The sequence below is a fragment of the Pelodiscus sinensis genome, chromosome 7, assembly GCF_049634645.1.
Source record: "Pelodiscus sinensis isolate JC-2024 chromosome 7, ASM4963464v1, whole genome shotgun sequence".
In the NCBI taxonomy this organism is placed as follows: domain Eukaryota; kingdom Metazoa; phylum Chordata; order Testudines; family Trionychidae; genus Pelodiscus; species Pelodiscus sinensis.
The window spans coordinates 12,205,387-12,220,723 of NC_134717.1; the positions used below are offsets into that span (position 1 = coordinate 12,205,387).

Below are 15,337 nucleotides of genomic sequence, written 5' to 3' on the forward strand. Positions count from 1 at the left end.
TTAAAACCTTCTCCTGGAGGAAAGGTTACTCCATGGAAAGTTTGGTTGTGGTAGCTCTTATAGTGTCCAAGTTAGAGCACAAACATTCTCCTTTATATATTAGATCTACCTATTGCAGGATTCGTATTTTACTCTGACGTTCCATGCAATGGCCACCAACAGACAAGATGGACCTTAGCTCTGATCCACTGTAATCATGGCTATATTCTTACAGAACCTCTTGAAGGGCAGCATGTTAAGAGCATCTGATAGAAATAATTTAACTTTACCTTATTTGCACGTCCAAGGTCACTTGTCTTCTATCAATTTCCTTGGTATAAGCCTTTACTCCATTGATTTTAGGGCACTGAAATAAAAAAAAAGACATATACAAGACAAGGCAGTTAACATCTTTTAAATCAGAATTCTTTAGTTGGCCCTATCTTCTTTCATTAACAAAGTTCTGTTGACAGTCTAAATTAGTGAGTGAACTAGAAACATTGGCTCAATTAAAAAAACAGTTTAAAGGAAGATGCAGCACAAACCTGTACAAGTGAAATATGCACTCCACAAATTTAATTTTTGCACATTTTTTACCCTTGATTTTCTACAAAAATCTAGGCTGAGTTGCACAGCTAGATCTAGAAGCATGGAAGCCTCAACAGTACAAGACTGCCAGTCTCTGTACTAGTCTGCAAAATTAATATGCGAGTGCAAGTCCTGCTGGGCAATCCTGACAGTCTCAAACAAGCCTGGTTTCAGATGAGCCAAGCAACAGTTCAAGGCTTGTAAGGAAACCTCCTTCATTACAAGTTTAAAGGATGGTGATAAGAGAGCCACCTTTATTGCCTAGCATCAGTCAAGTGGTCTGCCAGGACAGGATTCAAGTCCCTGAGAAGGTTGAGTGTCCTCCCCCAAAACCAGACAATCTTTCTTTTTGGTTACATAGGGGCGTATTTAAAATCCAAAGCAAACCAAGGATAGGAGGAGCAATTGAACAGAAGGTCTGTGTCTGCTGAATTAGGACCAATCCTGTTTGATTTCTAGTATTCTGGAAAGGAAGGAACTGTAGACTGGAATCCCAACCTAGCCCCTTTCTCCAGTTGGGGAGCAAAGCAGAACAGGATCAGTCTGTAACCCAGCACTGTGACTTGACCCACCTTTTCTCCAAAGTCGAGTTTGGTAAAGGTGCACGTCCTCAGGTGCACGTTCTTCGCTCTGATCTTTGGTTCTACTTTTTCTTTAAATGCTTTTTCCATGACTGCCCCAAAGTATGGCCAGGCTTGCACAACGACCTACAGAAAGCACAAAAAGCCACAATAAAGATTATTTGCACAAAATGCACCTAGCTGAAGAAAAAAAAAGAAAAAAAAAAAAACACAAACCTACAATCCTTAACTCTATTCTGTTCAGCACATGGCTATTAGTCACTCTACTTTGTAACAAAACTTGTTTTTATTCACACCTTTGAGAGGATTTATTCCAGTTTCCTAGAAGATGGTTGAAAGATTTAACACATAGGCTTCGTCTACACTGGCCCCTTTTCCGGAAGGGGCATGTAAATTTCACCAGTCGTCGTAGGGAAATCCGCGGGGGATTTAACTATCCCCCGCGGCATTTAAATAAAAATGTCCGCCGCTTTTTTCCGGCTTTTAAAAAAGCCGGAAAAGAGCGTCTAGACTGGCCCCGATCCTCCGGAAAAAGTGCCCTTTTCCGGAGGGTCTTATTCCTACTTTGAAGTAGGAATAAGACCCTCCGGAAAAGGGCACTTTTTCCGGAGGATCACGGCCAGTGTAGACGCTCTTTTCCGGCTTTTTTAAAAGCCGGAAAAAAGCGGCGGACATTTTTATTTAAATGCCGCGGGGGATATTTAAATCCCCCGCGGATTTCCCTACGACGACTGGTGAAATTTACATGCCCCTTCCGGAAAAGGGGCCAGTGTAGACGAGCCCATACTGTTTGTGACAAATATCATGGACACACAAGAGCTTTGAGACTATTCTAGCCACTTTGTGAGCTACAGATTCTACTCCTGCTCCATGGAGAGTTACAGGAGTTCTCAGTGACTTTTAGTTCCTGCAGGGAACTGATTAATACAAATCCCTAGGCAGGTAACCAGTCTGGAGAAGCCTCACCAGAGTCAGGGGGGAGGGGCACACCACAGAAACTGTTTTAGCTGATTTGTTAGCCAGACTTCTCCAAAGACCGAAAAAAAACCTGTCCAGGGACCACCCAGATTTTGGAGGGGAGAGGGTATAAGATATGGGACTAACCACATCCAAGCACTAATAGGACATGACGACTAAGGGGGTGAGACCCAGCAGCACTGTATCCCAATCAGAGTCGCCATGTTGAAGGTGGGTGATCCTCTGGTCAATTAAGACCCGCATAGAAGCTGTTCACTATAGAAACAGCAAGATAAAAGCATGAGAGAGAAAGAAGATTTTCTGAATATACAGGACTTTGCTTTATGCAGGGTGGCTGGTCATTGATTTACCTACCCCCAAAAGAGACCAGAGCTGCAGATGCCCAACTAAACTCCAGCCTGCTGGGACCACGGTGCATTTCAGGAGGAATAACCACCTAAGTTCCTGGTCTAGAAGAAGAGAATTGTGGGACACTGCCATAAGAGGACAGCCCCACTTAGGTCTCAGGCCTCTAGCTATTTCCAGGAGGACACAAAGGGGTCAAAGGTGCAAGTTCAGAGCGTTGCAGTTCCCGAGGTATGTGTGTCCTGCCTAGAACTGGTTGTGTTCCTGATCCAGGGGCTTTGTTTCACACCTTTGGACTAAAGCTTCCCCATCTGATTAGGGATCAGTGGTGTCCAACGTAAGACATCTTACAAGGTGCTTTAGCTTCAGAAGTTTCTGAACATGGATCTTCTGGAGATCTGGCCCTTTCAAAGTGCCTCATATTGGGCCTTAAAAAAAAAAAAAAAAAACACCCCCACACACACACTTCTGAAAATTCCGGCCTTGTTCTACTTCTAAATATTAACTAAACAAGCAAAATATGGCTTCTCCTCACAAGAGCTAGCAATTCAGAGGATGAGACAACAGTAAAGGGCGGGGGAAGCACTGGATGTATGGTAGGGCAATATTACACCAAAAAGATCACGTAATGAATTACTGGTATACAAGCATGTTTGTTTCCAGTATTTAGGTTTTAAGCAGCATCTAGAGTGCAGTGCTTAGTGAAGGAAGATGGGACATCTGAGGATTAAGGAGGGTTTTCTGGTGTTCGATGAATCTGGAGTCACGTTTTCCAGGAGAGAAGGCACAGTCCTTACTAACCAGACAAGCACACGGCTCAGACTGAATCTGCACAGACTCCGTTTGCTCAAAGGTTTAAGCACAGGCATTAAATGTAAGCAGTCTCTAAAGCAGCAAGTTGTTATTCTCATTATATTTGTATGTTAAGGTCTTGCTAGAGAGGTAGCTCCAGAACAAACACAGTTCAATAGAAAGTTTCAAAAAGACAGTGCCATGAAAACCTTCTCACCTTGTTAAGCCATTCCACCCGTTCAACATCAGGGAAGTGGACCTAGTGGCAAAGAAAAATAAAGTGATTTCATCAGGCCAAGAGCTCATTACACATAACTATACAGCTTTATGTAAAAGTAGCCAGGATGTGGAAACTGAGCTTAGGTTGGGAGGCATTCAGTCCTTTGACACATGCTGTATTGCACATAACCTCATGTCCCACTTGTCTTATTATATTGCTACTTCTGAGAGGACACACATTCAGAAAACAAACAATTGGAAGATTGGTTTGAAATCAACAAGATTAAGTTCAATAGAGACGAGGGATGTTTGAGTAGAATCGATTCACCATTTAACAGATGCTCAGCCAGCTCCCGGGGAGCATCAGTGTGTGTCAGTGAAGCCTCCTCCCCAGGAACTAGGCAGGAGGGCCCTCTTCCTGGGGGGCTTTGTGGCAGGTTCTGCAGTATAATGATAAACTTTATACTGCAGAGCCCACAGCGCTTGTAACTGTGTGACCGTTACGGTTTTCTTTAAAGTGGTTACACGGTTTCCCTATTACACGATTTTTAACATCCCTAATGATGAGTGCAAAGTACTTCACTAAAAAAAAAAAAAAAAAAAAAAAGAATCAAATCCCTATTCTGAATTTGTGCGATAACTGGCTATGTGGCAGTACTGTTGAAAAGAATCAGTGTTATAATGGAAACCACAAGCTACATAATTGCTTAAATAAATGTATCTAGTTATAGTTTAATCTCCTAAGGTACATCTACACTTGCTCACTAGTTCGAGCTAGAGATGCAAATGTAGGTGACCAAGATTGCTAATGAAGCAGGGATTTAAATATCCTGCGCTTCATTAGCATGATCTCGCCAGTGTGTAACTCCGCTCAACTCGTTATTCGCCGGTGCATTCCTCAAAAAATTAGAAGTAATGTTAGTTCGACTCAAACCCCTTGGTTCGAACTAACGTGCCCTGGAGCGCACTTTCTGGTTCGAATCAGCTGTTGAGCTGAGTAACGTGCTGGCGAGATCATGCTAACGAAGTGCAGGCTATTTAAATCCCTGCTTCAGTACCAATTTCAGTCACCTATTTTTGCATCCCTAGCTCAAACTAGGGAGCAAGTGTAGACATACCCCTAGGTAGCAGCAGAGAGAGACAGACAAGCAATGGGCTTGAATTGCAGCAAGGGCGATTTAGGTTGAACATTAAGAAAAACACTAACTGTCAAGGTGGTTAAGCACAGGAATAAGTTGCCTAGGGAGGTGGTGGAAACCCCCTCATTGGAGAGGTTTAAGAACAAGTTAGACAGACACCCGTCAGGGATGACTAGATCTGGGTGGGCAAATACTGGCCCACAGGTGAAGCTGCAGATCACCATTCCTAGCCAATGGGAGCTGCGGAAAGTAACACGGATCAGGAGACGGCTTTCTGTAGTTCCCACTGGCCACACAGCTGCAATCCCTGCACTTGTGGCCGTGTAGGTAAATGTAGTGATGGCAGCCCACCAGGGGCTAACCCTGGTCAACTGCCACTGTATTTTTGCCCACCCTACGTTAGATAATGCATGGTCTTGCCATGACTGCAGGGACTGGACTTTACCTCTCTAGGACCCTTCCAGTTCTAGTATTCTATAAAAGCCCTATTTAGTTGTAAGTCAATATATTTTAATGGTTATGTCAAGAAGTGAAGATGCTGCCTTTGAGAAGTTAACTGAAGTACAAATGAAAAAGCTGATTAAAATATAGGATTTCCAATCAAGGCTTTTCCTAACATGACTGACTTAAGTCATCCCACCCATAAAAAACTGGGTATGGTTAGTCTTGAGACTGGAGACTGAGGGCAAATCTTACAACTGTCTTCAAACATTGTAGGGGCTGTTAAAAGGGATAGTGGTAGACACGGATAACTGAAGGTATGATAAGAAGCAATAAGCTTAATCAGCAGGAAGGAAGATTTAGGTTACATATTAGGAAAAGCCATCCAATTATCCTCCTGATAATTAAGGTGTGGAATCATCTTCCAAGGGAGGTTGTGGAATCCCCTAACTTAAGGTTTTAAACAAAACAGAGTCAACAAAACTACCAAGGATGGTCTAGATTTACTTGTTTCTGCCTCAGTGTAGGGGAGTGGACTGACTTCAAGGTTCTTTCCAAACCTACATTTCTACGATTTTTTTTATACATGCTGCATAGCTTCTGGGCCCATTTACATGATTCCTGTAAGACCGACATACTACTGACAATAAAGCAGCATTAGCAAAAAGAGTTCACATTCATGCATTGGGAAACTAGGGATTTTAGATAGTGTCACTGAACAGTCGTGTAAGTGTCACTGAACAGTCGTGTAACCGCATCAAATGTTAGCAGTTAAACAGTAGTCCCCAGGGTGGGGCCGAAAGCCTGTGCACTCCTGGCCCCACTCCTGGGGAGCTCCTTGCCACCGTCTCTATCAAACCAGCTCCCTGTGCAGACCAACTCCTGCCTGCTGCACCACACTGCTGCCTCTGGGGGGGGCCTGAGCTTCCTGCAGACAGGAGCTGCACTGGCATCCCAAGGAGCAGCCTCTGTCCATGGTGTGCTCAGGTTACTCTGCAGCAGCCTTCCCTCCCTTCCCCAAAGGAAGCAGCGAGGGTGTGTGCATGAAAGCAAGTGGAGTCAGTGCTCTGGGGTAGCCAGCTTAAAAAGTCCTCCACAAGCACGGACTCCTGCCTGCCCCCCATCTGTCTCTGTGGGAGACAGCAAGGAGGGGGTAGGAGACTCCATGGAGCTGGCGCACACAGAAAGTCAGCTTAAAAACTGGCTCCCCATAACTATTGGCTCCCATCTGCGCTCCCTCACCCTTTGTGCTGCTGCCTCTCTATCAGAGGCAGCAGTGTAGGAATGTGGGGAGCGAGGGTGAAGGCAGCTCCATGGGATCTGGTGCTCTTGGGGAGCTGGCTTAGAAGCTGGCTCCTCATGGTACTAGCTCCCACCTTCCTCCCCTCTCACCCCCCTTCCTCCCCCACCTTGCAACCTAGGATACAGAGGCAGCAAGGGTGTGTGTGCGCGTGCGCATGCGCACAGTCGATGGGATTAACCAATAAGACCAGGGTTATCAGTTAATAGTGTAATCGATATGTAGATGACATCTCTATGGACACCTGAGGGACTAAACCAGTTCTGATCACAAAATGGCCACAGTCTATTAAGGGGCTGGGAAGGAGGGGGGGGAGGGAGAGAGAAATCAGTTTCAGACATTTACTTTGTGGTTCGTGACTAGATCAGCCCATTGCCCCAAATGAAGTAATCCAATGACAGACGTAGTAGAAACAAGAAACTCTATCTGAACAATTGTGTGATGCACATTTTTATACTCACAGTGCTTCAGAGCTTTAAAGATGCCACCTGAGTAACTCAGACAGTTAAAAAAAACACAATGGAGAAGTCTATTGAGCAGCCTGGATTTATGCAAAAAACTCCACTGGGGCATTTTCTCTCAACCTTCTGAAGAAGTCAGCATTTGTGACAATCAAGAAATGCATACCAGGCTCAGTGTGACACACCAACTTGACTTTTGAACAGACATTTAACATGAAGGCAGATTACAGGGAGAAGATGATCTCCTCCTTTGCTGTCAGCATGCCTGGAAAGGTCCTTGGAGAGCACGGTGGAGTCAGCCAGTGGTCAGCTCCAAGGCTATAGTGAGGTACACAATTGCTCATATTTAAAGCTCCAGTTGAATGGATGAAGAAGTTTGTATTTGTGAGGCAAGCAGCATCTCCAGAGGACACTTGAGATGTGTCAATGGGGTGGCACTGGGAAGCTTGGATTGCTATTGCCCTGTGTTCTGAAGATGGAGAGAACCTCAGATCACCACTGCTGCCAGCTGACGGGAGCACATATATCTGAACATTCATGCCTTCCCCATCCCCCACATTTGCACTGACAACACTGGCATTGTTTCAGATATGGAAACAGGGGTTGTCTGGGTGGCATGGGCCATATAGCCGTAAGTCATAAGAGACTAAGGGCATTAAAGAGGAAGAATTCCCCAGTAGTTAAAGCAATCTGTTCAAATACTACATGATTAGGGTATGTCTACACTACAGAGTTTTGTTGGAAAAACCATCTGTTTTTCCAACAAAACCTGAGTTACATCCACACTATAATTGTGTTCTTCCAAAAGTAAATTGAAAGAACAGAAGGGGTTTTCTGGTGTTGGTAATCCTCTTTCTTTGGAAAAAGGCTTCTTCCCCATAGAGCTCCTTTGGAAAAAGGCGTGGGGTGTGTGTGGGGAGAGGGGGGAGTGGTGTACGTGCACACAGGTGCCCTGGTGGCCACTTGATCCATAGAAATCACAGCTTAAATGCAAGATAGTATCCATTCAGTGTGGACCTCTCTCTTTTGGAAAAAGTTTTTTTTTCGGAAGATCTCTTCCAAAAGAAGCCTGCAGTGTAGACATAGCTTTGGTGAATTATCTGCCATTTAACATCCTCAGTTTATATCAATTTCACTCATCCAAAAAATAAAATCTTACCTATCCTGTACTACCATTAACCTTCAACCCACATATACATAATTCTCTCCCTTTATAAAAGAAATGTTTAATAAAGTTACATAAGGTTACGATATACAAAAAAAACCCAACTACAAACAGGCTTTTATATTTGTTACCAATTTCTAATTTATTCAACTTGAAATGCCATAAGCCTAAATGCACTCTTAACTGTGTGTGTTTTTTGGTGGCTCATTGTCTGCAAAGTCTCTGGATAATGAAAATGTTTAGTCAGTTTCTCTTGGCCAGATACTGTTATGTTTGCTTACATGTGCAACACAGGGATGTTTTGTCCTTTAGAAGATAAATTGTTTCCATTTCTATTGACAGAATAATAAATAGAGGCATTTCCACTAATAGAAACGTGTAGCAAACTGTAATAAAAGGCTACATGTTGGGGTTGTAAATTCAGCTGACAGTGGCCCATATCCTGGAAGACTCTGGTGGCTTTCACCTCTCATTGCCTTCAGTGAGAGAGGAAAGTGCTTAGTACTTCACAGAACCAGGTCTGGTGCTTTTTAAACAAAGCGAATACTTCCTCCCTACAAGGATTCTCTGCCTCTTCTATTGTCCCCAGCATTCCATTTGTATGGTGGGGTTTCTGATTTACTTCAAACCTTTGCTCTTAGGAATACAGCATGATAGATTAATAAATGCATTGTTGCCACCTATCCCATTACCATGAGTCTCAGGATATTTGTGTCTTAGGGTCCTAGCTGATGGAACCAAGAGATTCTCACATAGTATCAGCTAAGCTGGCTTTGCTTTCTGCATACAGTGATGGCTGTGTACCAGCTTGCTGAAATCGATGTGTAGGAAACCCTACCTGCACACACATCTCCCTCCCCACACCTTTTTCCAAAAAGAGCTCTATGGGGAAGAAGTCTTTTTCCAAAGAAAGAGGATTACCAACACCAGAAAACCCCTTCTGTTCTTCCGATTTACTTTTGGAAGAACACAATTGCAGTGTGGATGTAACTCAGGTTGTGTTGGAAAAACAGATGTTTTTCCAACAAAACTCTGTAGTGTAGACATACCCTAATCATGTAGTCGATAAAGTGATCGGCTACATGATTAGTCGATAAGGGAAGCCTTGCTCAGTCCTGTTTCACGCCACGGGACTATCCCCGCTACACCTCTCCAGTTTAAATGCAGGAAAAGTCGGGCACACAGGCAGCCCAGCTCTAGTAGAGAAGCAAGCAACTAGTCGACTACCCAATAAGCCTAGGCTTATCCAGTAGTCAAGTCACTATTCAGACTCACTTCTCCCCTCGCTGCCGCTGTATCAGGCGAGGCAGAGGTGCAGTGGGGGAAAAACATGAGCCAGGACTGAGCAGTCCCAGCTCACGCCCGGTCCCAGATGCTGCAGCTCTGCTTTTTCAATGCAGTAATAGCCTGACAGCTCTTATTACATTAAAAAAGGAGAGCCACAGTGAACACCCTTATCGACTAACCGAGCAGTCAATGGAAATTCCATCGGCTGCTTGATTAGCTTCCTAGTTTCTATTTAACATCCTAGCTCCTTCTACATTTAAACTGCAGAGCCACAGTGGGAGTAGCTCCTGGACCCAGCATGAGCTGGGACTGAACCAGGCTTCCTCAGTCCCGGCTCGCACCAGGTCCGGGAGCCCCCCTGGACAGGGGCTGCTGCTGGAGCAGCCTGGGTCCACTGCAGAGGCTGCTTCACAACAGGCTCCCCTATCCCCCTCCACCATGTTGCTGCCTCTGATAGGGCTGCAGCACCAGAGGGGGGGGGGGGGGAAGAGAGAGAGAGAGAGAGAGGAGAGAAGGGGAGGTGGCACCATGGAGACAGTGCTGGGGGAAAACCTGTTTTTAAGCCAGCTCCCCCAGTACCAATTCCTGCTCCCCCACCCTGTTGCTGATAGAGGCAGCAACCTGGAGGGGGGAGGAGGAGGAGGAGCAGCAAGTAGTCGACTCAACTACCCAATAAGCCTAAACGTATTGGATAGTCGAGCACACCCTAATAGAAACATACCAGAAACAACATACCAGAGCAAAGATTTAATGATATATTCCATCTATTTCAATAGTGCATATGTGAAACAGGATTCACAGGGGAAGGGGAAGAGATGCATCATCCCACACCTGTTACATGTATCCAAACAAACATTTATGGAGCAATGCATGTCTTACATGAATATTAAAGCTTTCCAATTAATATTCACTGTACATAGTAATTAAGTGATTTTTTTTCAGGCCTAAGCAGCTGCCGGTGCCTTTACTTCACCTCACAATTCAATAACCTGATACATATTCCAGTCTGCTTAGTCAAGCATGAGAATGTCCAAATATGCAGATTCAGCAACTCTGTGGACAACAAACTCGTATTTCCCCATGTGTTGCAAGCAAGCTAACACCTGATATTTATAAAGGGCCTCAAAGTTGCAGCACTCAGTCAAGAAAGAGGATGTATTTTGCCAACATACTTGGGGCTAGCCCTGCTTGGAACACAGGGTTGGACTAGATCAGTGTTGCTCAACCAGTGGTCTGAGTAATCTCAAGTACCCCTGAGGGAAGTCGGGGGGGGGGGGAGGAGTGGGCCCACGGGGGAAGGAGGGGGTACATCAACAACTGAAATTTGGAGAAAACTGAACTTGTTTTAAAGTTTTACAGTGCTTATTATTGTTGTACTTTTTACACCCAAAAAAGTCATCACCCGCCAGACTATAATTAAGTTGTTTAAACAAATGTGCTGCAATGGTAGAAAAAAAAATGTGTGTGTGTCTGAAGACTGTAGGTACTGGGGGTACTAATAATTTTTAAGAGAGGGGTACTTTCTAAAAAGAGGTTGAGAAACACTGGACTAGATGACCTCCTGAGGTCTCTTCCAACCCTAATCTTCTATACTTCCTGTTGCAGACTCCACCATATGTAAATAACTTGAATAGCTGCATAAAGGCAAAGCCAGATGCTCCCACATGATGCAATAACAAGGAGCACTTTAGAGAGGTGTTTCTCAAGTGTGGCCACAGCTTCCTGATGGGTTATGTGGGGGAAGTGGCCTCTCCACCATGTGTGCAGGCCAGGGTTGAGACCTGCTCTCTTCCCCCTCTCCCCCCCCCCCACTGGAGCCAGACATTAGAGGAGCAGGTAACTGGTGAGAGTTCCCCACATTCTCAAAGACAGAGGGGTTCTGGGTTTTAGTTTTGGATGGCAAGCAGCAGGATCCTGCAGCTGAGGGACAGAGCCCAGCCATAGGGTTTTGGCCCTGGGTTCACTCCCTATTACCTTTGGTCCACACTGCCAATCCTGACCGCTCACCCATTCCCACTGCCTCCCAATCCATCTCCCCATCCAGAGCGTAATTTGTCTCCTGTCTTCCCAGAGCTAGAGCAGGTCTGCTGTGACAAGTGATCTCTGCAGGTTTGTTAATATCACTCCACTGCTTTCTAACTAGCTAGCCTTCTGCGAAAAGTGAGTTTGTCAATACTACATTTTGTTGCAGAAGCAGCCTTACTAGCTAGAAATCTTAAAAAAAAAAAAAAAAAACAATAAAAAAAGGAAAAGGAAACAATAGAGCACCCTACTGAGGTCTCTATTGGTCCAAAAAGGAAGAGAGACAACTGTACATTATTTAGTCTGGAAAAAAAACCCCAACACCTTACATAAGTTACAGTTATGGATACACACACACTTGTTTCTCCTAAAAGTATGTTAGTTTTTTCCCCTATCAGAGCAGCCACCAACAAGAATTGGTGGCCACACCAAGACACCAAAATTGTGTCACAAGAATCCCTGCTTTTGAGAGAGAGTGAGAGCGAGAGAGGAAATAGACATGCACTTTAAATACCATCAAGTGGGAACTAATTGTTTTGGTAGCTGCCACCCAAACCACTGCATAAGAGATGCACATTACAGGCAAGGAATTTTACAACTGCTTCTGGTTTTATAAGGAGGAATCTGATGATTAAAAAAATAAAGTTACTCAGGACTGGTCAAGTGACTGAAGTCTCACCCATAGGAAACCCCTTCCAAGGAGCAGATGTGGTTCATGGGACATCAGCAACTTAAAAGTCACATTAGCAACTGAAAGTGTTTTACTTACTGTTGTACAAGGAACACAAATTTGCTGAAACTGAAAGCCTCAAGAGAAAGTATTTATTTTGTTCATTCAGAGTACCAGTGGATAGCCAGTTTTGCTGTTTTCTCTGTAGTTAGCTTAACCAGTTGTGTATGTGGGTCTTTAAAGATGTTTTAAACATCGGGACCTATTTAAAGCCATTACAATGCTCAAGAAGGTTTAATGGCAGATACATATGGATCTAAACAAAAAGTCATTAAGGTCAGGATCGTAGTGTGCCTATTTCAGAGCTGAGCAAGCCAGAGATAGCAGGGAGGGGTGTCAAGACACATCTGTTGTGTTACAAGACCACGTAAAGGATGGAGGTCGGGCAACAGCTGGGCCTACCAGAGATGAATCCCCGGCAGAACTGATTTGCCCGGTCCCCAAGTGCTTTATTAAAGACCCTAGAGGCCGAGAACGAGCAGGAGTTTCAATAGAAAGTTTCCGAAGAGAGACAACAGCCCCTTCCTCACCGAGCCTGGGTCGCGCTGCGAAAGAAACAGCCCCCGGACTAAGGAGAAGGGTTCGGGGGCACTTGGGGCCAGGCTGCCGGGACCCAGAGGGGCAGGGGCGGGGCCCCCCTGCTACCCACCCCCCGTCCCGCACTCACCCAGGCGGGCAGCTGCTGGAACGAGCCGCCCTGGCGCATCCGCGCCGCCTCCTCCTCCTCCGCCAGCAGCCCGAAGGCGGCCGCCAGCCGGGAGCGCTTCCCGCGCCGGTTCCGCCGCCAGCACAGCCACAGCCCCACGCCCGCCAGCAGCCAGCTCGCGCTCAGCCCCAGCGCGCCGGCCAGGTAGACCGGCCCGAGGCACAGCAGCACCCTGGCCGCCAGGGAGCCGAGCTCGCGGAGCAGCCGCAGGGTTTCCGGGGGCTGCCCGGCGAGGGCGCACGGAGCGTGGCCGCTGGGCTTGCCCTGCCCGGAGTCCCCGCTGGGCTCCCCCGGGGCCATGGCGCCTTCGCCGCTCAGCGCCGGGCCCGCAACTCTAGCGCCGCTGCTCCCGAGGGGAGAACCGCGCCCCGCTGCTCCCGACTGCCGGCTCCATCCCGGCTCCCTGCGCGGCGCCCTCGGCTCTTAATCGGGGCGGCAGCCGCTCAGGTGCGGCTCCCCTGCGCCCCGCCCCGTCCGTGGCCAGCGGCACCCTGCCCTCTGCCGCCCCCTGCAGGGGAGTCTCGCCCCCTGCTGGGGAAGGATGGGAGCCAGGGCCGGACTGAGACACGCTGAGGTCAAGTTTCAAAGGCCCCGTGGCCTTACCAAAGCCCTGGTCTAAGAGAAAGGGCCAGGAGAAGAGAAGTGATGACGTTTTATATTTGCAGCTAGGCGGGCACATAGGCAAGAATGCAACTAAAAACTAGTATTTGTGTAGCCCTAAACCAGGAGTGGGCAATCATTTTTTTGCCAGGGGCCACTTAAAAAATGTGGGCCACACCAGAAGGGTGGGGGCCAGGATGCTTCTGGCTTCCTTACCCACAGACTATGATTGGTCTGGAGGTGAGGGAGCTCCTCTGCTCCTCCCTTCCTACCCATGCCCCTGGTGGTGGGAAAGGACTTCCTGTGCTCCTCCATCCCCAGGCCAATCAGGACCTGGGAGTGGGGGAGCACACAAAGCTTCCTCCCACCCTGCCAGGAGTGTGCTCCTCGCAGGGCGGAGGAAACTTTGCACCCTCTTCCCACCCCAGAGAATGGTAGGGCCTCTGTGGGTTGGATCAACCCACTTGGCGGGCCGGATCCAGCCCACAGAGGTCCTTTTGCCCACCTCTGCCCTAAACTGTAGCTTACTTAGTCTGTGCATAAATCTGGCCCCTGGAGCTGCTGGGGAAGCCAGAGGAGAAGGAAGCAGGAAAAACCAGAGGACAAAAGCGAGCAGGTGCTTGAGCTGGGAAGAAAGAGGAGCACAGGAGGGACAAGCCTAGTTTAAATAAAAGGAGGCAATTGGGGGAACTGAAAGAACCAGGGAGATCAGGTGGCTGCTGGAGTCAGGAGGGGAGTAAGAAGAAAATGAGGGAAAGAGGGCAAGACGAAGGCAGAGGAAAGTTATCCCTGGAGGGAGGAAGAATGTAAGGAGAGGAAAGAGGTTTGGGAGAAGGAAAGAGCTTGAGGAAGAGCAGGGAAAGAGAAATGGGACAGGGAGGGGTCACACAGGATCAGGGTGCTGGAAACATGTTCCTAGCGGGGGGGGGGGACAGGTGTGTGTATGTGTGCAGAGAGCCCCTTAAACAAACGCTGAACCCTGTCTATGATGGAAACCACTTCAAGTCAGGGGCTGCGGCAGCACCCCCCACACAGCTGGTTTCCAGCATTGCTGCACAGGATTGCCAGAGAAAAGAGAAAATGAGGAAAGTGAGAAAAAAAGTACCTTGGGAGGAGATGTAACAACTTCGGGGGAAACATACTGAGGAACAAGAAGCTGGGGCAGAAATACAAGGAAGTGGAGAGAGGTGGCAGGACAGGTATGGAGCTAGAAGTACCCTGACCCCTCCTGGCCTCAGTACCGGGTGTAATTGGTATAGGGTGGTGGATGGGCAGCTCCTTTCCTCAAAGATAATGAAAGCTAGCCCCTCCCCCTTCTGCTTAGCCTGGCACAGACAGTGCTCTCTCACAGACAAAAGATGTCCTTCCCATCCCCAGCCTGATCCACTGCTGTACATGCCATCTGCTTTCAAGAGTGGTGCAGGGCTAGGGCAGGAGTGAGCCTGCTTTAGCCCCACTGCTCCACTACCTGGAAGCCTTCTCAGTTACACAGTACCCAGCCAGAGCCTGCTTCCTGAACCCCTGTCCCAGCCCTGAACCTCCTCCCACACCCAACCTCCTGCCCTAGTACCCCTGCACCCAAACTCCTTTCCAGAGCTTGCACCCTGAACCCCTTCCTGGACCCCAATCCCCTACCCTGGGCTAAGCCTAGAGCCCCTCCCACATTCCAAACCCCTTGGCTCAAAACCAGAGCCTGCACCCCAACTCTCTACCCCAGCCTGATGAAAGCAAGTGATGGGGGGGGGGAGAGGGAGGTGGAGTGAGCAAGGTGAGGTCTTGGAGAAGGGGTAGAGCAAGGGCAGGGCCTCAGAGAAGGGACAGGAAGGAAGTGGGGCAAGGGTATTTGAATTTGAGGTAGATCTTAACATTGCACTTAAATTGAAAAAAGTGATCTTGCGGTTAAACATGTTGGAGACCACTGAATTATAGAGTATCCTGCAAGGCATTTTTAGGCATGCAGTCTTACACATTGATGGAAATGCAAGCTTCATAAAGAAGCAGCCA

At 47.3% G+C, this 15,337-nt stretch overlaps 1 protein-coding gene across 1 annotated transcript in view; it reads right to left on the bottom strand.

Moving 5' to 3' along the window:
- ESYT3 (extended synaptotagmin 3) overlaps positions 1-13,187 on the bottom strand; it is a 65,292-nt gene extending 52,105 nt beyond the window's left edge. The window contains exons 1-4 of the mRNA XM_075933202.1: positions 12,695-13,187; positions 3,481-3,522; positions 1,140-1,274; positions 270-346 (exon numbers count right to left, since the gene is read on the bottom strand). Of these exons, the coding sequence (XP_075789317.1) occupies positions 270-346; positions 1,140-1,274; positions 3,481-3,522; positions 12,695-13,033 (593 nt within the window). The 5' untranslated portion in view covers positions 13,034-13,187. The remainder of the gene's footprint in view (positions 1-269; positions 347-1,139; positions 1,275-3,480; positions 3,523-12,694) is intronic.
- Between the last annotated feature and the right edge of the window lie 2,150 nt (positions 13,188-15,337).